The sequence below is a fragment of the Acomys russatus genome, chromosome 6 (assembly GCF_903995435.1).
Source record: "Acomys russatus chromosome 6, mAcoRus1.1, whole genome shotgun sequence".
In the NCBI taxonomy this organism is placed as follows: Eukaryota; Metazoa; Chordata; class Mammalia; order Rodentia; family Muridae; genus Acomys; species Acomys russatus.
In genome coordinates, this window is record NC_067142.1 from 18367408 (window position 1) to 18394218 (window position 26811).

The following is a 26811-nucleotide window of genomic DNA, read 5'->3' on the forward strand; positions in this document are numbered from 1 at the left end:
TGAAGTACATTACTTAAAACAACAGCAACAGGAAAACTTCCCCTCTTACTTTTATTCCAAAAGGAGTACCCATTCATTGTAACACAGAGTGGATGGGCAGAGGGACATACACACTAGGAAATGTCCCACAGTCTCCTGTCTTCTAGTCTTTTTTCTTGGTCACAGTAGCATAGACATATGTATATGTATTTATTCTTTTTTTGTTTTGTTTTGTTTTTGTTTTTTGAGACAGGGTTTCTCTGTGTAGCCTTGGCTGTCCTGGACTCACTTTGCAGACCAGGCTGGCCCCGAACTCACAGAGATCCACCTGCCTCTGCCTTCCTGAGTGCTGGGATCACAGGCCTGGGCCACCACGCCCAGTGTGTTTGTTCTTTTTGTTTGTTTGTTTGTTTTTGTTTTTGAGACAGAGTCTCAAAATGTACCGTTGGTGGTCTGGGACTTGCTCAATAAACCAGGCTGGCCGCAAACTCTCAAATCTATGTCTGCTTTCCTAGTGCTAAGATCAAAAGTCACCACTGCCAGGCTTGGTGCTCGAGATCAGATCCAGCATAGTATGTATGGTAAACACACAACACAGTCTACATCTGAACCTCATCTCCAGTCCAGTCCCTCCACACTCGTTGATGTGTCTGTGTGGGTGGACTCTCAACATGAGTCCAAGTGCCCACGGAGGCTATAAAAGAGGAAGTCTCATTCTCTGGAGTTGGAGTTACAGGTGGTTGCTGGGAACTGAACTCTGGTCCTCTCTGGAAGAGCAGGGAGTACTCTTAACCACGGAATCACCTCCCCAGCCCCTCTGCATATCTTTGCATAGAAAAGACATTTGAGTAACTTGCAGGCCCCTTCTTCCAACCCTATCTAATTGATGGAAAAGCTGAGGCGTGAAGGGGGACTAACACTTTGCAGCCTACACAGCAGGGTCCTAACCATCACTGTGGGAACACAGTCCTGCCTCAGCTGTGGGCTCAAGGGTGGCATCTGCATGGCTCCTTGAGTGAAGTTTCTTCTGTGTGTGAGCCTCACAGCAGAAGGTGTGGGGGGGGGGGTCTGTGTAGGCTGTGCAGACTGGACTGGGGTAGAGAAGATGGGGCTAAGGACACATGGGGCTGCTTTCTCCCTTGAAAGGGGGCTCTGCCTGGCTGGGCGTGGTGGTACATGCCTTTAGTCCCAGCACTCAGGAGGCAAAGGCAGGCAGATCTTTGTGAGTTCGAGGCCAGCCTGGTCTACAAAGTGAGTCCAGGACAGCCAGGGCTACACAGAGAAACCCTGTCTCAAAAAACCAAAACAAAACAAAAAACAAAAAAGGAAAGAAAGGAAGGAAGGAAGGGGCTCTGCCTTGCTGGCTGAAGAGCTCCCTGTGCCTGGCGAGTTCCTGACCTCTGCCATTTTCCAGCTCATTACTGAGGATCTTGTGGATCCCGAATGGTAGGGAGAGACCAGGTGTTCTAGGAATCCAGAGGGCAAAAATGAGAACCCCATGCCCCACCTTAAGCACAGGTGACATTTATACTACCTTGCTCTCAACATGTCTTTGCACCAGCCTCCTTACAGAAATGTAGTCCTCTGGGTGTCCACCACCTGGAGAGCTGAGCAGAACCTGCAAACTACTGCTGATTATAAACAGATGTATTCAGATTGTAGCAGCATGAGCTGGCCCTTGTACCTCAGCCTTTGGTTTCATAGGTGGGCAAAATGAGGCTTAGAGGGGTTGTAAGACTTTCCCCAGAGCATGTAGTGGTACCCTTCCTTTGCCTCCCCTTCCTCTAGGCCTCTCGCCCTTTCTCTAGGGTTTTTTTTTCCCTATTTATTTATTTATTTGGTTTTTCGAGACAGGGTTTCTCTGTGTAGCCTTGGCTGTCCTGGACTCACTTTGTAGACCAGGCTGGCCTCGAACTCACAGCGATCCGCCTGCCTCTGCCTCCCGAGTGCTGGGATTAAAGGCGTGCGCCACCACGCCCGGCTATTTATTTATTTATTTTTAATTTATTATAATGTATTCAGATTACATCCCGAATGTTATCCCTTCACTTGTATCTTCCCATTCTCTCCCTTCCTCCCTCTTCCACTCTATTCCCCTCCCCTAGACCTCTGACAGAAATGGACCTCCTCCCCCACCATATGACCACAGCCTATCAGGACTCTTCCGGATAGCCAGCTTCCCCTTCCTTTGGGCCTCCCCACCAAGGGGAAGTGATAAAATCAGGGGCACCACAGTTCATGTCAGAGGCAGTCCCCGCTTTCCCGACAACGAGGGCGAATGAGCTGAGCTGTCCATTGGCCAGATCTGAACAGGTGTAGTTTTGCGGCATGCACTGTTCTCTAGGGTCTTATCTAGCTAAGGAATGCCTTAGACCACTGATCTTCCCAAGTGCTGGGATTATAGGCGTGCACAGCACACTCACTTTTATGAGCTTCTGGAGATTATAGGCATGTGTCCCCACACCTGGCTTTTGTTTGTTTGTTTGTTTTTAATTTGAAATTTGTTTTTATTTTACACATGAGTGTTTTCCCCGGGTCTTAGTTACTGTTCTATTGCTGTGAAGAGACACTATGACCAAGGCAACTTTTATAAAAGAAAGCATTTAACTGGACGCTTGCTTACAGTCTGAGAGTGTTAGTACATTATCATCATGGCAGGATACGTAGGCATGATGCTGGAGCCATAGTTGAGAGCTTTACCTCCTGATCCAGACAGACAGACAGACAGACAGACAGACTGGGCCTGGAGTGAGCTTTTGAAACTCCAAGGCCCATTCCCAGTGACACTCTCCCTCCAACAAGGCCACACTTCCTAATCCTTCCCAAAAGTTCCACTAACGGGACTAAGCATCCAACATATGAACCTATGGAGGCCATTCTCATTTCAACCAGCACACCCACACGCTTGTGTGTGTACCGTGTGTGCCTGGTGTAGGTAGAGGTCAGAAGAGGGCATCAAATCCACTGGAAGTAGAATTACACATGACTGTGAGCTGCCTCATAGATGAAACTGAATTCAGCTCTGTAAGAACAGCAAGCTCACTTAAACCACTCAGCTATCTTTCTAGCCCTTGGTCTGTCTTCTAAAAGCATTCTTAGAAAACAGCTTTATTGGGATATAATTTCTTTTCTTTCTTTTTTCTTTTTTCCCAAAACAGGCTTCTTTGTATAGCCTTGGCTGTCTTGGACTTACTTTGTAGACCAGGCTGGCCTCAAACTTACAGTGATCCACCTGCCACTGCCTCCCGAGTGCTGGGATTAAAGGTGTGTGCCACCGTGCCCAGCTGATATAATTTCTATAGCACACAAACCATCCACTTAGAATGTACAGTTTATAAACAGATGTATTCAGATTATAGCAGCATGGGCTAGCCTTTGTACCTCAGCCTTTGGTTTCATAGCAAACTGTGGTAGCAAATCTCGGCTTGCCACTGTTCCCAGCATGCCACTGATTTTCAGTACAGGGAAGCAGAGACAGAGGCAGCAGGATTTCCAGCCTGGACTGTGCAGCAAGAAACGCAATTGAATTTTTTAAAATTTATTTTTAGTATATTTGACAAAATGCACTAACATCATTTTGATTGACTTTAGAACATTTCTGTCCTTTCCAGGACAACCATGCCAGCATGACTGACCAATGGTCAGTTCAGTTTTACTCCCCGCCCCACCTCCATCCTTTTTGAAGGACAAACAGTTTATTGAGTACATTACATCAATAGATGGGTATCAAGTAGAATACCACCTGTGGCTCAGTAATTCACATCCTATCTTAAATTTGCCTTGTCTGGGGCTGGAAAGATGGCTCAGATGGTAAAGCACTCGCTGTGGAAGCTTGATCTGAGTTCAATCGCTCCGAACCCCTGGGGGCAGGGGTGGTGCACTCTCAACAGCAGTACTGTGAAAGTACAGCTAGGAGGGCTCCTGGGGCTTGCTAGCAAGTGAGCTCCAGGTTCAGGAAAAGACCCTGGCCTTTGACTGAAGGAAGAAGGGAGAGAGAGACAAAAAGAGGAAAAGTGATTGAGGAAGACTCTTGACAGGGACAGACGGCCATGGACAGATACATACAATTTGCCTATCAATGATGGCCTGGAAGCATTGGCCATTTGAGAGTGACTTCTTGAACTCCGCATAGTGTGTTCACAGCTTAGCCAAGATGCCCACATATCAGAACTTTTACTCCTTGAAATCGCAGAACCATCTTCTATTGGGAGGGCAATGTGCCCATATCCTAGTTTATTGTTCTTTAGTTGACGGACAGTTGCTATGTCTCTGTGTGTGTGTGTGTGTGTGTGTGTGTGTGTGTGTGTGTGTGTGTGTGTGTATGGTGCTGAGGTCTTGTTCATAGTAAACAACTGCTCTTCGACTTAACTGAGATCATCAGCCTTATGTGCATAATGTGTGTGTGTGTGTGTGTGTGTCTGTCTGTCTGTCTGTCTGTCTGTCTGTCTGTGTGCATCCCTGTGGAGGCCAAAGGACAGTCTTAGGTGCTAAACACATTAATGTTTTTTAAATTACATTTGTTTGTTTGTTTGTTTATTATTGTGTGCACATGCTGTGGCATTTGTTCATGTGGAGGTCAGAGGCCACTGGGCAGAAACTGGGTCTCTCTCCCTTTACCATGTGGGTTTCAGGGGTTCCCCTTTTCTGTCTCCTGAGTGCTAGGATTAAAGGCATGCACCATCATGCCGCCTTTCACTTTTTAAAAATTAATTTATTTTTATTTCATGTGCATTGGTGTCTTGCTTGCATATATGTCTGTGTGAGGGTGTCAGATCTCCTGGAGCAGGAGCTATAGACAGTTGTGAGCTGCCCTGTGGGTGCTGGGAATTGAACTTGTATCCTCTGGAAGAGCAGCCATCTCTCCAGCCCCCACAACCTTTAACTTTTAAAATAGTATGTGTTTGTGGTGTTGTGTGTATTCAAGGTGTAATGATCACTAAAAGTGACAAACATTTCCATCTCTGAATATTAATCGGTGTTGTTAGTGCGTGCGTGTGTGTGTGTGTGTGTGTACGTGTGTGTGTATGTGTGTGTGTATGTGTGTGTGTATGTGTGTGTGTGTATGTGTGTGTGTATGTGTGTGTGTATGTGTGTGTGTATGTGTGTATGTGTGTGTGTATGTATGTGTGTGTGTGTGTGCACGCACACACTCCTGGAGGCTAGAGGATAACTGTGGATGCCCTTTCTCAAGCACCTTTCGTTTACTTTTTCACTCAGGGTCTGACACCAGCCAGAACTCACACATTCAGTTGGACTGGCTAGGCAGCGCCTTGCCTCCATGTAATGCTTAGCTTTGGCTCCTTAGTGTCTTCATGTAGCCTTGGCACCTGGAATGCACAGAGGGCCGTCTGCCTTGGGCTTCTTGCTACTGGGCTTAAAGGCATGCACCAGACCTGGCCCACATGGCCTCTTTATTTTTATTTTTAAACAAACAACATTGGTTCTAGGGCTGGGACTCAGGCCGCCATGCTTGCACAGCAAGTACTTCATTCACTGAGCCATCCCCTGAGCCCCTCTCAGAAGTTCAGATTTTGCATTTCTGGCCTGAGTGCTGCCAGAGTGACTGGTACCTTGGTAAGGCATCCCACTGGGAGCCATGACACTGTTTCTTAGCACTAGTGATGCTAGCCCTGAAGACTGGCTTAAGACCATCAGTGTGTATGTCAGCTTTCTGGGTGGTGGATTTCCATGTGCTCCTGTGCAGCTAATAAATACCTTTAGCTGAGGGAGCCACTCAGGCTCTGCTGGTGGCTTGGCCCCCATCCTGCCTGTCGGTGCAGCACACAATGGCTGCTGTAGGGGTCTGGTAGCGCTTTTCTATGTATTTCCCTCTTCCTACACTTGTGTTAGAAATGTGTCTGTAAGGAGTTTTCCCTAGCTGGAGAGATAAGATACCTCAGGCAGTGAAAAGCTTGTCAAGACTGCCTGAGGACTTTTAGACCCCCAACACCCATAGGGGAGAAAAAAATTGAGGTGTGATAGTGCCTGCTTTCAATCCCAGTGTTGGGAAGACAGAGTCAAGTGAATCCCCTGAGTTTCACTGAGGTTCAGTGAGAGACTCTGCCGCAAAAAATAATGTGGAGAGTGATAGAGGAGGACACCTGACATTGACCACTGGCCTCCAGACACAGAATGAAAAAAAAAATGCCGAAAACAAATCCTTCATTGGCAAGAAAGGTAAAGCTGCTTGCCTTCAAGTCTGATGACCTGGGTTCAGTGCCTGGGACCCACACAGTTAGAGGAAAGAGCTCATCCCCTTAGCTGTCCCCTGGCTTCATATATAGGTATATTCCTTTGCCCCATAAATATACTCATTTTAATAAAGAATCTTAAAAGAGAGAATTTGCCTTCCTGAGATTTTGTTTTCCTGTTCTTCCTGCCTGGGATGGACTCCTGGCACATAACAGGTTAACACTGAGTGCTTTGGCACATATTTCATTGCTCACGTTGTACTGTGATACTATGGGGTCCCTTTGTCTGCCTGCTCTGTCACTTGCGCCTTGAGCTTTTCCTCACTTTTTGCACCATAAGATGCTTCATGGTCTTCTGGCGTTTGCCCTGCACTAGCCCCGGCAGCAGCCCCCTCTAAGAAGTGTCCAGGTCGTGGTTTTATTTATTTATTTTTTGGGAGGCCTACAGTGTGTGTGTCAGGCACAGCACCTCATCCACAATACTCACAGCAGGAAGGAGGTTAAAGCTTTCCAAGGTCACATAGGTCACGACCTTCAGGGTCAGGATTTGTGTTCCGGGACAAAAGGCCTTTGTCCTTGCAGTGCACTGTCTCCCTGACTGTGCTATCACAGTCATGGGTGTTTGCACAGACCATACATATGGGGGGGGCGGTTACAAGAGAAATTACACATGCTGGGCTGCGTGGCCACTGCACTACACGTTCCTCCTGTCATTCTTTTTTTTTTTTTTTTTTTTTGGTTTTTCGAGACAGGGTTTCTCTGTGTAGCGTTGGCCATCCTGAACTCACTTTGTAGACCAGGCTGGCCTCGAACTCACAGCCATTCGCCTGCCTCTGCCTCCCGAGTGCTGGGATTAAAGGCGTGCGCCACCACGCCCTGCTCCTCTGTCATTCTTATAGGACTCTTGGCATGTCTCCCTCCTTTCTCTGGGTTGATGATGGCCTCTCATTCTAGTTTACGTGGCTTTCATTACCCAAACCAGCAACTGCTGGAAAGTAAATAACCTGTAAATCTTGGCTGGCCCAGGCAATTGCCTCCTGTCCTTGGGAACGCAGTGATCTGGGCAGAAGGCTGTCCTCTGGGTTCTGCCCAGTAGGCAGAACAACTCTAGCTTGTCTGCCATCCTTGCAAAGGCACTTGATGGGCACTGCCCACTGAAGCCAGCTGGGATAGGCTGTGCTGGGCAGTGCTGTGCACACAGGAGCTGGTTTTAGATTATGACTGGGCTGCATGATGGAGTCAAGTCCTGGGGATGGGTCTCTGCTAGGTTTCCTCCTGGCCTAGTGACCCTTAGTACTGGGTCACTTGGAGTACAGGGTGGTGTGGCTGCAGGAGAGTTTATTTGTGCAATTTAGAGTGGCCAGCCCAGGGGTGGGCCAGGTAAGGAAAGCACTGGCCTTAATGTTCACACATGGTCATGAATAGAAAACTCAGAAGAGGCACCTCACACAATACTCTGCAGGTGTTGAGAAAGAGACCTGGGGAGGCTGAAGCTTGCCTTTGGGAACTTGGGGAGATGGAGCAATGGGTAGAACACTCTCTGGGCCAGCATGAGGGCCAGAATTCAGATCGATATCCAGCACTGGGTGTGACTGCACCTGCATCAATAACCCCTGTGCTGTAGGAGGTAGAAACAGGAAGAAAACTGGGGTTTGCTGGCTGCCAGCCTAGCTCCAGATGAGACCTTGTCTCAAGAGAATGAGACGGAGTGATAGAGCTGGGCACCCAGTGTTGTCCTTTGTGGCCTTTGTGTGGTGCCCAGGAACCTGTACACACATATGCATACGCAACATATACACATTGAACTCACTCCTTCTCTCCCCCCACCCCTCCCTCCCTCCTTTCCTCTCTCCCAGGAGCCTGTACACACATGTGCATATGTAGCACACACACACTCAACTAACTCACACAGAATACAAACGCACAACTTCACAACTTGCCCCTGAGACTAGGGGTGTAGCTCAGTGGTAAATGGCTTGCCTAACATACATGAGGGCTCTATACGGTTTTCTCACAGCAAGAAAGCAAAACCCAAAACAAACAAATTGCTTGGTCATATAGCCCAAACCTAGGCAGGCCTGGGGACCCTATCTCCTTTTCCCCTGGTTTTGGTCTAGGCTGCAGGCTGCTGAGTCTTAGCCTTGGTAGTGTCTCCTGGACCGCCTTTTGTCATCGTGAAGTGGACATTGCACTGTGGGGTCTTTTTGTTTTTTAAGACAGGGTCTTATGGAACTGAGGCTGACTTAGTGCTGTAGAGTCTAAAATAGTCTTGAACTCCTGATCCTCCAGCCTCTCCTGAGTTCTGGGATTACGAGCATGTGCCACTATGCTCTGTCGTGAAGTGCTAGGTGGCCAACCCAGGGCCTCGCACACACTAGGAGAGCGCTCTACCAACTGAGCTACATCCGCAGTTGCTGCACTTTTGAGTCTCAGCTCCTTGGGCTGGAGCCTCCTTCTGTCTGCTTGATGTGGCTGGTTCTTGTTTTGTGCCTCTTAATTGATTTCCCGTCCTCCAATGCCCACCTGCCTGATTAGCCTTGGGGTACAAACTTGACCCTGGAAGAATAAATAGTGACCACTGTTATCCTGAGCCATCATTTGTGGCCGGGAACACCCTGAGGCACTTGCCAGTCTCCCTGGCTTGTGTTCTTACTGTTTTCTTGAAGCATTTAAGACTTTTATAATTTTATTTATTTATTTCTGGTGTGTGTATATTTGTATGTGTCTGTGTCTATGTGTACACAGCAGATGACAGTTAGAAAGTAACTTGTGAGTGTCTGTATATATTTATCTGCCTCTGCATCTATACGAGGTATAGGTATATATATTTGTATATGTGTGTGTGGTATGCATGTGTGGGAGTGCACATGAACATATGTGTGCCTGTGTGGGTGTCCAAGCTGACATCAAATGTCTTGGCTTGAATCATTTCAGAGTTCATTGAATACAATATAACCCTTTATTTACATCCCTTATATCTCTTGAGAATAAGGACTTTAGTTTATTTCAAATTTTTTATTTACTTATTTGTGTGTGTGTGTGTGTGTGCATATACATGCTCAGGTCAGAGGGCAACCTGTGGGAATTGGTTCTGTCCTTCTACCATGTGGGTCCCAAGATTGCACTCAGGTGTTCAGGCTTAGTGGCAGGTGTCTTTACCAGCTGAGACATCTTGGTGTCCCCAAGGACATTATTTTATATAGCCAAACTGAGGAAACGTAGCATGGATACAATGGTAACGCTTGTCATATGCCTCAACGGTGCTGATACGGCCCTGAGGTGGTGGTGCACACCTTTAAGTACAGCGCTCAGTAGACCAACGGGTTGATCTTTGTGAACTGAAGGACTTCCTGGTCTACACAGGGAGTTCCAGGCCAGCCGGGGCCACACAGTGTGACCTTGCCCTACCACTGCCATTTTTTTTTTATGTGCTGGGAATCAAACCCAGGGTCTTGAGCCATGCTAGGCAAGTGCTTTTTCACAGAGTCACACCTCCATCTCCTGATAGTGTCCTTTGTGAGAGGTTTCTGGCCTAACTGAAGCTCCCTGAGGATGACCTGATACTTAGTCTCTCCCATCAGCTGTCTAGCCTGCGCCTGTTGTGATACTGCGGGATCAGTATCTGAGATGCTGGGGTATTAGCAGGCCAGGTGACTGTATGGTGTTACTCCATTTAGGTTTGCCTCCCCTCTGCCCACATCATGCCAACTTGGACCCTTAAGGAAAGGCGGGTGCCTTATTCTCCACGTCTGTATTGTGTAGTTTCCTAGGAAGACAACGGTGGATTGGTTCAGTATGCTTCCTGAGCTTAGCTATCAGTACTGCTGCTTGATCGAGCCTTTGCGCTCCCAGTATTTTTCTTTTGCTTGTGTGTATTGAGGTTTGGCTGTTAGGGCTATCCAGCTTGCTCCAGGCTTTCCACCTCTCATGTGTTGTGACAAAATACAAAATAAAAGAAACTTATGGGAAAAAGGGCTTACTCTGGCTCACAGTTTGAGGGTTCACATTTGAGGGCACAGTCCGTCCTAGCGAGGAGGGCATGGCGGCAGCAGTGTGAGGCAGCTGGGCACACGGCGAGAAGGTAGAGACACATGATGCTGGTGCTCCGTTCACTTTCTCCTTTTTTATTCACTCCTAGGCTCCGGTCCATGCATTTAGGATGGTCTTCTCACGACAGTTAGCCTAACCTAGAAGGTTCTCACAGGTGGACCCAGAGCTGTCTCCTAGCTGACTTTAGACCTGGTCAGGTTGACAGTCAGTATTCACCATCACACTGAGGGTTGTCAAAACATCAAGTAGAGCATGTGTGGCCAGTTTTCCTCCAGGATGGTAGGATATGGCCTGCTCCTGCTACCTGTCTGTCCCTCGGGGGAGAGTAGCAGTCTGCTGTGCTTGTGTGCTTACTGAGAGCTTGACGTGAACTCAGCGCTTTAGAATCGTCCGTGGGAGCAAGGAAATATCCCATGCTCTTCTTGGTTTGCTGCACCAGCTCCAGCTCTCTTATTTGCAGTCGGGGAGTTATAGTGGAATTAACCATGAACTAGAAATTTGGGGAAAGCTGTTTGCACAATAGATAGAGCTTTTCCTAGCATGGCTGCCTCTCTAGATACGGACCTGGGACTTTACTATGATGCAGGAAGGACCTCCAGGGGGTACTGGAGAGGAGGAAGAAAGGGCACAGGAAGGATGTAGGATTATATGAAATTTCACACAGGTCATCACACCTGAGGACCTGAGTTCGATCCCAGAACCTACGTGGTAGAGGGCGAGAACCAGCTGGCTGCCCCCAGGCTGCCCGTAAAATGGTTTGTTCAAATTCAACAGCTCCCTTTCCTGCGTGTGTGTGTGTGTGTGTGTGTGTGTGTGTGTGTGTGTGTGTGTGTGTGTGTGCATGGTCCTGAGTTGCTTCCTCATTCTAAAGGCAGGGTCTCAGCCACTGTGACTTGCTGCTTCCCGTACTGATTGCAGTTACTACCTGAGCCTTCCAGGAACTTTGATACTGTCACAGATAGTGTGAGTTACTTTAAGGAAAAGAAGAAAATATGATATCTTTGTGTAGCCAGGCTGCGGTGGTGCATGCATTTAATCCCAGCCCTTGGGCCTTGGGTGGCAGAGGCAGGTGAATCTCTGAGTTCGAGGCCAGAGTGAGTTTCAGGACAGCCAAGGCTACATGGAGAAACCCTGTCTTGAAAAACCAAAATAGATAGATAGATAGATAGATAGATAGATAGATTGTGTGTGTGTGTGTGTGTGTTTCACTACCCCTTTCCCTTCTGCTACCTGTCCTCATGGGCTAGCAGACAAAGCCAATAGAATCTAGAAATTTCCTTCCTCTTTCTGGTAGCTCAGGCCCCTTTGGGCATGTTCCAAGCCTGAGATAGAGAGGTGTGAAGTCAAGATGAACTTAAATTCCTCCAGGGAGTTCCCACTCTTTCTTGAGGAGGAACTGTCCTACTTAGATCCCCGGGATTCAGGAAGGAAGAGGTCACCAGCGCACAGCTACCACGTGGGTGGGTAGTGTGAGTCCTGCCTCTGTTCCTGCCACTCCCAGGTCACCTTGCCTCCCTGGGTTGGGCTGGGAGCCACCAGCCAAGGGCTAGTTTACATCACAAAGTCACCTGGAGCTCTTTCCCAGCTATCCTTTGGCAGGCCTTTAACAATTGCAAGTAGAGGGCTGGGCTGGGTCTTCTCAGGGAATTTCCTTGAAGCAATTTTCTGATGTCATCTGCCTGCCTGTTTTTCATCTACTTCCTCCTGCCTGCCTGCCTGAGACCCTCAGACCTCCCAGCACCAGATTCCCTGCTGAGCACAATGCCCCCCTCCACCATTCTGCATGAGTTAAGTGTCAGTATTGCCCACATTTCAGATTTCAGAGGTGCAGAAACTTGGATAGATAGGTGGGCTCTAAACCTGGGTGCTGTCCTGACCTCCCAGGTCAGTGCTGAGACCCCACAAGAGCAATAGTTCCCCATTATTTTTAATGGCATATGATTATTCTCTCTCTCTCTCTCTCTCTCTCTCTCTCTCTCTCTCTCTCTCTCTCTCTCTCTCTCCTCTTCCTCCTCCTCCTCCTCCTCTTCCTCCTCTTCCTCTTCCTCCTTCTCCTCTTTTCTAAGACAGGGTTTCTCTGTGTAGCCTTGGCTGTTCTGGACTCACTTTGGTAGACCAAGAACTCAGAGGTCTGCCTGCCTCTGCCTGCCTCCCTGAGGGCTGGGATCACAGGCATGTGTCACCACGCCTGGCTTTGTTATGATTTTTTTTCTCTCCTGAGACAGGGTTTCTCTGTGTGTAACCCTGGCTGTCCTGGAACTCACTTTGTAGTCTAGGATGGCTGTGAAATCACAGAGATTCTCTTGCCTCTGCCTCCCAACTGCTGGGATCACAGGCGTGTGTCACCACACCCATTTGAATATGATTTTTTTTTTTTTAATTTGAAGATGTGATACATGCTTTAAGATTGATTCAAGGGCTAGAGAGGTGGCTCAGCGGTTAGGAGCATGGTCTGCTCTTCCAGAGGTCCTGAGTTTGGTTCCCAGCAGCCACATGGTGGCTCACAGCCATCTAGGATGTGATCTGGTGCCCTCTTCTGGAATGCAGGTAGACATGCAGGCAGAATACTGTATACATAATAAATAAATAAATCTTAAAAAAAAAAAAAAAAGATATTGATTCAAGTTTAAAAAGTGACTTGAAGCCGGGCGTGGTGGCGCATGCCTTTAATCCCAGCACTCGGGAGGCAGAGGTAGGCGGATCGCTGTGAGTTCGAGGCCAGCCTGGTCTACAAAGTGAGTCCAGGATGGCCAAGGCTACACAGAGAAACCCTGTCTCGAAAAGCCCCCCCCCCCAAAAAAAAGTGACTTGATTGGCTGAGGCTGAGAGTGGCTACCAACTTTGTAGTGTTCATCTAAGATGAACAAAGCTTGGGGTTTGACCCCCAGTATCCCACCACTCCATAAACTGAGGACGATGGTGTATCTGTAATCTGCAATCACAACACTCTGGAGGTGGAGGCAGGAGGATTAAAAATTCAGGGTCACTCTCAGTTATATGGGGACCCTATGTCAGACACAAGACAACTCAGGAGCCCTTCTGCATTGTAACTCTGAAGTAAAAACTCTCATTTCCTATAATAATTTCTTTTCCCTTTCCGTTCTCAAATAATTGCTTAACTTGGTGGACATAGATTATAAGATACTTTAGATAGCTGTAAGCATATGCCGTCCAGCTGGGAACAGTTGAAAGAGAACGACACACAACTGCCTGGCCCTGTCACCCACTAAGTGTTTGAGCTTGTCCTGGGAGCCTCTGTGCGTCAATCCAGTGGGGCTCCTGGTGCCTAGTGCTGCTATTGGCTCATTGAGAGACCTCAGCAAATCAACATCCCAGCAGTCTCTGGCACCCCTGCGCTCCCATGAGCGAGTGGAGCTGTTAATGTTCTCCAGAGGAAATCCCCGTGTCTGCTGTACTTTTGCTTGGAGTTGCTGTCCTATTCCCTCCCTCCCTTGACCACGCAACCTGCTGCAGCCTTGTTTCACATGCCCTGTCTGTTATCAGGATGAGCGGGCCCAGCCTTCTCATCTCTTTGTCATTGAAAAAAGTATTCAAATTCTGCTTCTTCCTATCCCTTTCTTGTACTGTTAGATGTACCTGGAAAATTACAAACATTTGAGAGTAGAAGTGCGTTAAAACTTTTGCAAAATCCCATAGCTGTAACATAGAGGAACATTGTAAAGAATTTGAAATTGGGACTGGGGAAATGGTTTAGGTGGAAAGATGCTTGCTGGGTGAACATGAGGGCTTGAACTGAACCCCTGGGACACACACAAAGGTGGGCGTGATGAGGATGAGAGATGACTTAGTTTATGAGCACTTGGTATTCTTTCAGAGGACCCAGTACCCACACCAGGAGGCTCACAACTTCCTGTAACTCCAGTTCCAATGAATCTAACACCCTCTATTGGCCTCTAAGGGTGCATACATAAGCAAATAAAATTTTAAATTAAATCTTAAAAGAAAAGAAAAAAAAAAGCTGGTCCTAGTACTTCAGGTATGGAGAAGGTAAATATTGGTGGATCCCCTGGGTTTGCTGGCCTAGTAATCTAGCTGTATTGGTGAACTTCAAGTGGTAAAGAAGCAGGCATGATGGCAAATTCATTTAACCCCATAATCTGAGAAGCAAAGCCAGGAAGATCTTTGTGACTTCAACCCCAGCCTGCTCTGTAAAGAAGTTCCAAGCCAGTCGGAGAAACCTGCCTCAAAAAACAAAACACTATCAACCAACCAACCAACCAGTCAAGTGAACAGAGACCCAAACCAATCAAAAAGATAAGGTGGAGAGTGGCTGAGAGGAAGGACACAGTCTAGCCTCCATGGATGTGCACATATTTGCCCATAAGAACACTATAGATACTCATACCTACACATAAACACACACACAGCATATGAAACCACATTGAAGCTTCTGCATAGTGTGCCAAGCAGTGCTGCAGTGAGAACAAACAAACAAACAAACAACAACAACAGAAACCCAAACAATAATTATATAGAGGAACCACACATGTATGATCCAGGCCTTCAGAGAGCCAGTTCCCCTCCTCCAACAGATGTGTAAAACTGGTACAAAACGGTCCTTCTGGCTAGGCCACCCAAGGTGAATTTGGTCTATGTGACCATGCTCATCAGCTAGCATGTGACCCTGACCACCTGTGAGGGGTGGGGAGGTCACTCTAGCCCTAGTGTGCTAGTCTTTTGTTTTGTTTTGTTTTGTTTTTTTGAGACAGGGTTTCTCTGTGTGGCCTTGGCTGTCCTAGATTCACTTTGTAGACCAGGCTGGGCTTGAACTCACAGCGATCTGCCTGCCTCTGCCTCTCAAGTGCTGGGATTAAAGGCATGTGCCACCACACCAGGCTTAGCGTGCTAGTCTTGAGGTATACTGGATAGAGCAGCTGGCCAAGAGGTACAGGGTGACTTGGGAGGGGCAGGGTGGCTGGAGAAAACTCTTGGCATGCATAGTTGAGAGGAAAGGCCAGGAAGATTCCATGGAGAAGAACTTGGGCTAGAGTCCTATCGTGATGGAGAAGCTCACCATCTGATCCTGGCTTAGAACCCATACCATGGGTCTGACCTGCCGGTGCTGCCTCCTGGTACAGACTTGGAAACAATTCTCCATCTGGCAGGAGTTGCCACTGCTTGGCCTGAGTGGAGGTCACCCTGAAGAGCCTGGGGCCGGTGCTAATTGGCTCCCTAGGGGCCTGTACACTCATGTAATGACCACTTGGGCCTTGGGCCTCTGCCAATACCATCTGCATTCTTCAGCAAAGGCCAGGACACTGGAAAAACCAGTTAGGGTGTGGAAGGCCCTTAGTATGTCCAGGCCTAGAGAGTGCTAGATAGACTCTTGGTTCAGGGGCCCAGAAAAGCTTAAAAGTCTTAGTTGCTGAGAACATACCTCAGCTGATAAAAATGCTTGGTGCTAAGTTTGATTCCCAGCATTCAAATACATTTAAAAAAAAAAAAAATGGGCATGGTGAGTGAGGTGAAGACCGGTGGGTCCCTGGGTCTCTGACCAGCCAGGGTGGTCAACTTGGAAAGCTCCAGGCCAGTTGGCTGATGCCTGAGGAAGGACAGCTATTGTCCTCTGGCTGCCAAGCTTACATGCATACACCGCACTCCTATACACACCCATAGAGAAGAGCATCTGTTCACATTCAACATGCACAAACAGACACACCCACCCATGTGAACACAGTGTGAGTCGAGAAGGGAGCATGACTCTGTACAGCCGTATCAGGTCATGGATCAGGAAGCTCTGTGGTCCACAGGCTAGCTGGGGGCCCTTCCACATACTCCCAAGGCCCCAGGGTTTGCACAGTGTTGTCTGTGTGATTGCTGCTCAGCAAATATTTGCACCAATGGTTTGAGTTCCAGCTCTTTGCCTTGTTTTCTTGGCAGCTGGTTCTCCCAGCTCTGACCAATGAAAGGGAGAGTCACAGGGCTGGGCTTGGGCACCCATGGGAGGTGCCACTGTTGGCCACTAACCTTCTGGCAGTCCCTTGGCTTGTGGCCATGTCTTTTCCTTACTGCAGATATCCTTCCTTCCCTCTCTGCCACCTCTGTGTGTCTCACTGTGTGTGGGACATTGGGTTCAGGGCCCAGGGGCTTTCTCTGATTATCACCTTGCCTTAGAATCCTTAGTTTAATGTCTTCTGAGACTATCTGTCTTAATTTAAGGCCACATTCCCAGTTTCCATAACTGGATGGATTCTATTCACCTCAGTGCAGAAGGAGGGTGTAGGTGTTCCTCTAACTAGTTGTTTCTTCCTTCTCCTTCTTTTCCTCCTCCTCCTCCTCATTTTGTTTTTTGTTTTTCAAAACAGGGTTTCTCTGTGTAGCCTGAGATGTCCTGGACTCACTGTGTAGACCAGGCTGGCCTCAAACTCACAAAGATCTGCCATGCCTATCTCCACCTCCCTGAGTGCTGGGATTGCATTTGTGTACCACTGCACCTGCCTAGTTGCGTTTTTGTTTGTTTGTTTGTTTGTTTAAAATATTATACATTTGTGTGTGTGGTGAGTATGAAGGTTAGAAGACAATTTGTGGTAGTGTGTTCTCTCCACCATCTCACTAGCCCTCAGTTTTTTTGAGACAGACTCTCAGTACATGACCTATGCTGGCCTTGAACTGTCAATCCTCCTGCCTCAGTTTCCCCGATACTCAGATTCTAGGTTGCATCAGCATTCTCCGCAGTTCTAGTAGCAGCCGGTGAAGCCGTCCAGTAGTCACTGGGTCATTTCTAGAAATCTCCTCTTTGGAAAGTCTTTCCTTATTAAGCATGTCATAGCAGCTGTACACATTTAAATAAAGACCTGAGAGATGGACTATTTATTTATTCTGAGACAAGGCCTCACTGTGTAGCCCTGGATGGCTTACAACTCATAGTAATCTACCTGTCTGCCTTTGCCTCCCAAATGCCAAGCGTGCCTGGCTGAAAATTTGATATTTAATTGTTTTAAAATGGCTTTATGTGTATGGGTGCTCTGGCTGCATGTATTGGTACAGCACACATGTGCCTGGTGCCTTCAGAGGCCAGATCTCCTGGAACTGTAAGAGCCGAGAATTGAACTGAGGTCCTCTGGAAGAGCAGCTAGTGCTCTTAACTGCTGAGCCATCTCTCTGGCCCAGAGGGATTGATTTTTTTTTATTAAAAATTTAGAGCTGGGCGTGGTGACGCACGCTCATGAGGCAGAGACAGGTGGATCTCTGTGAGTTCGAGGCCAGCTTAGTCTACAAAGAGAGTTCCAGGACAGCCAGGGCTGTTATACAGAGAAACCTTGTCTCCAAAAACAAAAACAAAAAGGAAATGGAAGATGTACTGCTCCCTCCCTCAGGTCAGTCATATGAAATCCGGCTGCTGGAGAACCGGAAGCTAGGAGACTTCCAAGATCTGAACACGAAATATGTGAAGGTGAGTGAGCCTCAGGGCTGGCCCCTCACATGCTAGAGGAGCACTGTGGGTCTGAGTGCTGAGGATGATAGGAAGGAATCAAAGGGAAGGCAGCCTTCTTCCCAGTCCCATCCCAGTTCCTGGAGTGCACTTTCCCCATGGGGATTAGATGGGACCAGGGTGGGGTGGCTTGCATTGGTGGAGTATGCTCTGTGGTTTTTTTGTTGTTTGCTTGTTTTTGTTTTTGTTTTGTTTTGTTTTTTGGTTTTTTTTGGAGACAGGGTTTCTCTGTGTAGTCTTGGCTGTCCTGGAATCGCTTTGTAGACCAGGCTGGCCTCGAACTCACAGCGATCCGCCTGCTTCTGCCTCCCGAGTGCTGGGATTAAAGGCGTGCGCCGCCACGCCTGGCTGCTCTGTGTTATGTAGACAGAAGCTTGGGCCTAATTTTGCCTTCAATCGATCCTTTCCTACATTTATAGAACAGCACATTGGTCGTATACGTGAAGCTGTTCAGAATTCTGGAAACCATGAAAGGCATCCCCTTTCTCACTGTTGTCCATGGTCTTGGGGTTCTGAAGAAAGGAAGCCCCAGGAAAAGGAGCTGGAGAGGGGCAGAGGGTTTCCCTGGCTGGGGCAGGAATGCATGCTCTTCTTAGGAAGGCCCCCCAGCCCCTACACAGCCATCTTCAACATCTGCCTTCCACAGAGTATCATCCGGGTAGTTTTCCATGACCGCCGGCTGCAGTACACGGAGTACCAGCAGTTGGAGGGTTGGCGGTGGAGCCGGCCTGGGGACCGTATCCTGGACATCGGTGAGTCTCCCCAGCCAGCACCAACCCTGGACGCTTGGGCTATGCAGGGCTTCTTTGTGGCTGCCACTTGGATTTATGCTCACAGGGAAGCCCAGCATGGTGGCATATACATGCAATCCTGGGACTGGAGATGCACAGACAGAAAGACATTGAGGTTGAGGCCATGATGGTCTATATATAGTGAGTCTGAAAGAAAGAGGACTGATGAGATGGCTCAATTGGTAAGCCCAGGCAGGAGGACCTGAGTACAGTCTCTACAACTTAAACACACTGAGGCATGAATACTCCCTACACCCATCTACTAAGGAAGGAAGGAGGGGGAGAGACGGAGGAGGGGTGAGAAAGGAGAGAGGCAGGGGAGAGAGAGAGAAGTCATGAGAACTTCCAGTGGTGACCCAAGTCACTGGGTGCTACCCTCAAGGAGTTCTCTGTAAAATATAGGGCCTTAAAGGGTGAGCAACCTAGCTAGCTTGAAACTCACCAGGTAGACCGTATTGAGTTCTAACTCACAGAAATCCACCTGCCTCTGCCTCCTGAGTACACTGTGTGCCACCATGTCCAGCTCCGTCAAGGGTTTGGGTAAGTGGCTAGGGGAGGGATAGGACCATCGCAAAACGCAAAACTCGAGGGCTTCAGGTACAGGTCACCCACCCGCTTTGCGATTCAAAAGCTGAGTTGATGACAGGATCTGTATGCCAGGGCATCAGCAATTCCTTCCAGATGGAAATCAAGGGAAACTTGTCACTAAGGCACCAAGCAGACCACAGCCATTTCTGCCAGGCCAGCTGCCAATAGGGTTGGGCAAAGTTTAGGTTCCAGATCAGCTGCCGTTTTCAAACCACAGTGAAGGAGTTGGGGCCTATATCTGGGGGCCCTTCCCCTCAGTATTTTGGAGAGGCTGACGGCTGCTCTTTTGTGTGTGCGTGTGTTTGCAGATATCCCACTGTCTGTCGGCATCTTGGACCCCAGGGCCAGCCCAACCCAACTGAATGCTGTGGAGTTTTTGTGGGATCCCGCAAAGAGAGCATCTGCGTTTATTCAGGTAAGCAAACACGAGAGCTAGCCGAGATGACCTCCTGTAGGAGGGAGAGTACCTCAAAGAAGACAGAGGATGGATGGACCCCGGTCAGCAGTGTTTAGGCGAGGGCTTGGAGTGATACGGAGTTAGGTTTGTATTCGTGCTTCCAGAATGCTGTGAGGTTAAGAAAAGATTTGTCATTTCCAAGGCTAGGGAGATGGCCCGGTCAGTAAAGTACTTGCCCCCAAAGCCTGAGGACCTGAGTTCAGTCCCCCACATAAGAAACACTGGAATGGATGTGCTGTGCTGGGGAGGTGAAAGCAGGTAGTAGGTGTCCTGGAACTTACTGCAGTCAGTCTAGCTTAACTGGTGAGTCCTAGGCCAGTAAAGAGACCCTGGCTCAAAAAACAATGTAGACCACATCTGAGGTATCACACCCAATCTCTAACCTTTCTAACCTCTCCTCTACCTGGACACATGCACACGCACACGCACACGCACACACACACACACACACACCACCCCATTAAAAAAAAAAGATTCAGTATTTTAGAGCCATGAGACTGCTTGAACTGACTCCCTAAAGCTCCTCAGACCCTCCACATGGTTCCTTGCCCTGCACCCAGCCACCTGCAATCCACATTTACATACACACAGTAAATAAAAAATGCAACAAGGTTTTTTGGGGTTTGTTTTTGTGGTTTTTGAGACAGGGTCTCTCTATGTAGCCCTGGCTGTCCTGGAGCTCTCTGTGTCAGTGGTTCTCAACCTATGGGGGTCACATATCAGATATTTACAGATTCATAACACTAGCAAAACTACAGTTATGTAATAGTAATGAAAATAATTTTGTGGTCACGGGTTGCTACGATATGAGGACTATTAGGAAGGCTGAGAACTATCGCTCTGTGTGGACCAGGCTGCCTCAGATTTACAGAGCTATGCCTGCCTCTGCCTCCTAAGTGCTAGGATGAAAGGTGTATGCCACCATGCCTGGCAATAACAAACGTTCATAAGGTCAGTGTTTGCTGGTGTGATAATTGGAGAGGAATGTTCTCCCGTTCTAGTTGCTCTTCTTGAGTTCGTTATTTGCACCTGGTGTGGCTCCTGCCTTGTATTACCTACCATCTGGGGTAATGGTGGCCAAGGGCATGGCCGTAGCCTGTGGAGGGGCACTAGCCCAGCTTGCTGTATGAGGATACATATATGCTTTCCTCCCCATTTTTGTTTTTTTGAGGCAGGGTCTTTCTGTGGAGACTCAAGCTGGCCTTGACCACACTGTCTGCCTCAATTTCCTGTGTGCTAGGATTATAGGTGTGTGCTACCTATAAGCAGATAAGAAATAATTCCAAGAGCCAGGCTCGGTGGTGCACACATGTAATCCCAGCATTCAGGGAGGCAGAGGCAGTCGGATCTCTGTGAGTTCGAGGTGAGGCTAGCCTGGTCTACAAAGTGAGTCCAGTACAGCCAGCCAAAGCTACACGGAGAAGAAACCCTGTCTCAACAACAACAACAACAAGAAAACAAGAAACCAAAAAAAAAAAAAAAAAAAAACCAAACCAAAACACAACAACAAAAAGAAAATGGTTCAAGAAAAGCTAGAGGCAGTTAGCAAAGTGCTTGCTGTGTACACATGAAGATTTGCATTTGATCTTCACCTTGCAAGAGCCTGACCCCAGTGCTGAAGTGGTGGAGACAACAGGAGCCCTGGGGCTTGTCCACCAGCTTAGCCAAATCTATGAGCTGTAGGTTCAGTAAGAAACCCTGGCTTAAGAAATTAAATGCAGGGCTGGAGAGATGGCTCAGAGGTTAAGAGCACTGTCTGTTCTTCCAGAGGTCCTGAGTTCAATTCCCAGCAACCACATGGTGGCTCACAACCGTCTATAATGTGATCCGATGACCTCTTCTGGCAGGCTGGCATACATGCAGGCAGAGCACTGTATTCTTAATAATAAATAAAATCTTTAAAAAAAAAAAGAAAAGAAATTAAGTGAGGACCACCATGGTGAGCCTTTATAGTCCCAGTGTCACCAGGGTTATCTGTCTCAAACAGCAACAAAAAACCAACAAAACCAAACAATAACTACAAAACAACAAAGAAAGTTGAATAGGGATCAACTTTGAAGACCGGAATATTAACATCTGTCTTTCACTGCACATGCACATTGGTATGTACACACACACACACACACACACACACACACACACACACACACACACAGAGAGAGAGAGAGAGAGAGAGAGAGAGAGAGAGAGAGAGAGAGAGAGAGAGAGAGAGAGAGAGAGAAACACAGGAGCACAGTAACACACCGATAAAATTTTTTTTTTGATAAAAATTTTTAAAGACAATATTCTTGTTGCAGATTTTGCTTTTGTATCGCAGTAATCCTGTATTTTAGCCCAACACATAGGTATCAGAACAACACATAGGCACCAGAGATGGCTTTAGCATTCCGACTGTGGCTCCAGACTTGTTCAGTAACCAGGACACCAGGGTGTCAAAGAGCGACAGGACAGGACAGGGCTGTGCTCATCTGCCCTGTGAGTCTAGGATTTATGAAGGGAAAGGTTCCTAGGTGAGGGGTGGTGGTGTGGCTGCTGTGTTTAGTGGCCGGGAACGATGATGAGGGTTTAACTGATCAGACAGAGCTCCAGAGTAAAGGGACAGAGGTGGGATGGTGTGTGTTCTGTGGCTGGAGGCCGGGAACCTGGGCCTGATGGGGTAAGCGGAGAGTTAAGCGGAGCAGGGGTTGAAGCAGGCATGGTCACCTCTTTGGGGGACTCCCCTCCCCTACCTGACTCCAGGCCCCCACACTCCCCTCCCAGGTGCACTGTATCAGCACGGAATTCACCCCCAGGAAGCACGGGGGTGAGAAGGGAGTGCCTTTTCGGGTGCAGATTGACACGTTTAAGCAGAACGAGAATGGGGAGTACACGGAGCATCTGCACTCTGCCAGCTGCCAGATCAAGGTGTTCAAGGTAGGATGCACTTACACAGCCAGCCCTGGTCAAGCCACCCTCCAGGCAGCTGTTGCTGAGAGTATAGACCCAGCTGGGCGTGTGGCCGCCATAAGCTGAGGCTGCTCTCTTGGCTTCTGCCCGGTCTTCTCTTCTTACTCAAACTGTTGGGAAGGGGTGTCGCCCACTGTCAGTACAAGGCTCTGCTTTTGCAAGAATGACCGGCTTTCATCTTTTTACAGTTATATTTCCCCTGACTCCAAGCATTTCACAGGTATTCGTATGTTCTCCTATCCAGTGTCTCTTTAAAAATGAGGGCAAATGCAGGGGTAAGCGGTACCCGTAATCCCAGCACTCAGGAGGCAGAGGCAGGTGGATCTCTGTGAGTTCGAGGCCAGTGTGGTCTACAAACGAGTCCAGGACAGCCAGGGCTACACAGAGAAACCTTGTCTTGACAAACAACAACAAACTGAAACCAAGCAAACCAATAGTGAGTGAGATCCTGTCTCAAACAAAACAAAAAAAAAGAAGTAAACATGACGTCAAGAGGGCCATTCTTGGCAATCTAGGTCAATGACGTTTCTGTGTGTGTGTGTGTGTGTGTGTTTGTGTGTGTGTGTGTTGGGGAATGCAGAGGTTGATGCTGCCTGCTCTCCGCCTTCATTTTTTTCTTTAATTTTGAAAATCTTAATGTTTATTTAGCATGTGTGTTCACACTCGTGTTCTTGACTGTGTGCTTGTAGATGTCAGAGGGCAACCTGCAGAAGTCAGCTCCCTCCCTCTACTGCATGCGTCCTGGGAATGGAAACCGACATCACCAGGCTTTTTGTCTTTGCCCACTGAGCAATTTCACCAGCTCATTGCCCTCCTTAGTTTTTGAGACAGGGTCTCTCACTGACCCTGGAGCTCACCAATTCAGTAAGACTAACTGAGGGCTGAGCTCCAGGGATCCGCCTGTCTCTGCCTCCTCAGCAGCACCATTAAAGGCGAATGCTGCCACACCTGGCTTTTTATGTGCCTGTGGGTTGCAAACCCAGGCCCTTGCTCCTACATGGCCTGCAGGCACTCCACCAGGACTCATCTACTTTGGAAGAGAAGGCTAGCTCTCTCTTCAAAAACACTGGGTCGTAGCTTGGAGATAGAGAATTAGCTCTAGCATGCAAGGATGTCCTGAGTTCTGTCACAAGGACCAGGAAAAATACATTCACTTTCAAGAAAGAAACCTCTTCAGAGAAGTCCCTCCAGCCTCCTCCTCTCCTGCTGTCTCTCATTGCTGGGTCTTATCGCCTCATCTGGATTGATTGTTTCCTGAAGGTGGGAGCCAGTGTTCTTACTCACAGTCCCTAATGCCCTCGGGGAAATGGAAGGTGCAGCATGCTAGCCATTCTTTTAGCATGAGGCTAGCCTGTGAGCAACAGGTTTAACCTGCTTCTGTCCACCTGTGGAGAAGCGGAACCCCCTCCCATAAGGGGTCACTCTGGGTGACCACACTTAACATATGTCTCAGAATCCTCTTCTTCACACCCATGTGGATTTGGAGCCTTCTGGAAACATCTGCTGGCGCTGGAGCCCAGGGGAGAGAGTCAGTTTCAGATAGGGTTGTTATTACAGAGGCAGCAAGGTCCTGTGGTCTTCCTGAGCAGGGACAGACAGAAATTAGCGACACACCTGGGGGCTGAGCCATTGAAGCTGCCCCCCATCTCCTCCCTGAAAGCAAGACAGCCTTCACTCCCTGTGTGGCCTGGCACTTTAAGTCCATGGCAGGCATGTTAACTGTACATTTTTTTCTCTGTGTGTGTGTGTGTGTATAGGGGCGTATTGTGTGTGTGTGGTGGTGGTATTGAGTACACGTGTGTAGAGGTTAGAGGGCAATCAGATTTCTACCTTATTTTTGAGATAGGTTCTCTCAATGAACCTTGAACTACCCCATCAAGCTAAAGGATCTACTGGTGTGCTTCCCTACCTCTGGAATTACAAGCGTCTTGTCACTATGCCCTGTCCTTTTTACCTGGTTTCAGAAGGATCAAATTTGGGTTCTTAATATGTTGAGTTTTTGAAAGAAAAAGCCAACCTGTTCTGACCTGCCAGTTCCTTGAAGGACATGAGGTGGAGAGCTGTACCCAGCATGCATGCATGGTCTGGCTATACCTACCTCACCTATAGCTTCCAAGGCGAGGAGGAGAAGCCACTTGAGTACAGGGCTTTAGTACTCGAGCAGGGGCTAGCTGTGGCTGCCATGACCCTGGTCCCCGACAGCTTCCTTGATGCTCACATTGAATACCATACCTACTGCTATTGTCCCTGTGTGGCTCACTGCCAGCTTTTCTTCACCTGGGGTTGGTGTCATCCTGAGGGAGGTTTCCCTAAAAGCCCTCGAGCAAGGAACCAAAAAGCATCCCCTGAGGAAGGTGCACACTGGGATGAAAGTTCTGTGGGGCCACTAGACCTGAACTAATTGTTAGTATCTGCACATCAAGGGGCCCTGTGTCTTGTACCTGTGCTTGCCAAGCAAGGTGCAAACCCTGCGAGGCACAAGGAAGGTGACACAGGAGGGAGGGACTGTGCCCCAGGCCTCTGGTTTGTCAAGAAGAAACTACGGTTGGTGGCTGTGAGATTGGGCACTCTTTGCAAGTAAGCAATAGATTCTGCAACCTCTTGCATCATCATGTAGCCACAGTAAAGACAGGTGCCATTGAGACAGAGATGTACTGAAGGCTTGGGTGTGCCAGCGCCTGAGCAGAGTGGAAGCAGGCACAGGCAGGGTCACCTCCCTCAGTCTCCATCTGTCACCCTAGCACAGTGGCATATCCTATCTTGGGTCTTCATGGCTCTTTCCAGAAGCAAGTGGCCATTGGTAGCAATCTTTCCTAATGCTGAGGTGCCAAGTGGTAGGCTCAAAGATCCCAGGGGCAGAAAGAAAAAGAAATGAGAGGTATGAGAGCTATCCTGCCTGCTCTCTAGGGCCCAGGTTGAAGTGTGAGCCTGCAGACCTTGGTCTTCCTTCCCCGCACAATGGCTGCTTTCTTTCTGGCCTAAGTGGACTCTGTATTCTATACTTACAGCCAAAGGGAGCTGACCGAAAACAGAAGACCGACCGGGAAAAGATGGAGAAAAGAACAGCTCAGGAGAAGGAGAAGTACCAACCGTCCTATGAAACCACCATCCTCACTGAGGTGAGCCGGGGCTGCGGCTGGGAGTGGGCCTGGAGCAGGCCATGGCCCTGGTACTCTTCAGATAGGTAGGAGCTTGCTGAGAGCCCAGTTCACACATCCAGTGAGGCTGCTGCTGGGTTATCCTGAGATCACATTGAGCTCCCTGCTGCCTTGGTTGGTTCAGTCACGTGGTTCAGCATATAGAACAGAACCAACTCAAAGTATCTCCCCCATCAATCCCTACCTTGGCTCTCCCCAACTCCCAGCTTCTTGCTCTGGGCACCCAGGGTCTCTGGTTCTCTGGGTATCTGCCTTTCTCTGCATTAAGGCAGTGTGTACACACTTTAGCCCGTGCCTGTGTCTGTACATCAGCAGTGCACACTCTTCTGCACTGTGTCTTTTATATTTAATGGATCATTTTGCACCTGAGTGTCTCTTCAGCCCTGGAATACATTCCCTCCCTCCCTCCCTCCCTCGCTTTCTCCATTCTCTCTCCCTCCCTCTCCCCACCCCAAGTTCCCTGGAACTTGTTCTGTTGACCAGGGTGGCTTTGAACTCACAGAGATCCTCAGCCTCTACCTCCCTAGTGCTGGGATTAAAAGCGTGTGCTACCACTACGTAGCCTGTTTGTTTGTTTGTCTTGTTAAAATCTATTCCTTATTGTCTTGGTGGTTTTGACTAACTGGATTCACTCTAAAGGCATATATAAGACCCAGGGTGGCCATGCAAGGTTGGGGCTATGTTGATGATGAGACTTGGGTACAGAAATTCAAGAGGAGGGTGGCTAGGTCCCAGCTGTGCATATGCCCGTGTGTGTATGTGCTAAGCCACATGTGGAGGAATATTTGCATAAGACAGGATATAAGAATAATGTTGCTTCCAAGTATGTCCTGGCACTTTATTTTTTCTGAGGATGACAGTGGGCACCTGGTACAGGAAGACTTCCAGTTGCCCTGTGCCAGCAGAAGGACACAAGGACTGCGTTTCATTCAGTCTTCCCAAGCTCGGCCTATGCCTGACTGATGAGGCAACCGGGAATATACCCATCTAGTGCCATGTTTCTCATCCTGGCTGAGCCCTGACTTCCCTAAAAGAAGAGAGAGTGCTATGGCTGTGTAGGCCCTGAGCACAGCGCAGCATGGCTGGTGTAAAGAATCCAGACTATGACCTTGGGAGATGCCAGCACACCCCTTCTATCAGCTCATCAGATTTCTTCCCTTGGTAGGATTTAGCACCAACAAATTCCAGCCCACACTCA

General features: G+C 48.4%; 1 protein-coding gene across 1 annotated transcript in view; it reads left to right on the forward strand.

The window, feature by feature from the left end:
• Positions 1 to 26811, forward strand: part of Tfcp2l1 (transcription factor CP2 like 1) — a 54469-nt gene that overhangs the window by 13369 nt on the left and 14289 nt on the right. The window contains exons 3-7 of the mRNA XM_051147254.1: positions 17558 to 17634; positions 18320 to 18425; positions 19361 to 19467; positions 22270 to 22422; positions 25464 to 25574. Coding sequence (XP_051003211.1) covers positions 17558 to 17634; positions 18320 to 18425; positions 19361 to 19467; positions 22270 to 22422; positions 25464 to 25574 — 554 coding nt within the window. The remainder of the gene's footprint in view (positions 1 to 17557; positions 17635 to 18319; positions 18426 to 19360; positions 19468 to 22269; positions 22423 to 25463; positions 25575 to 26811) is intronic.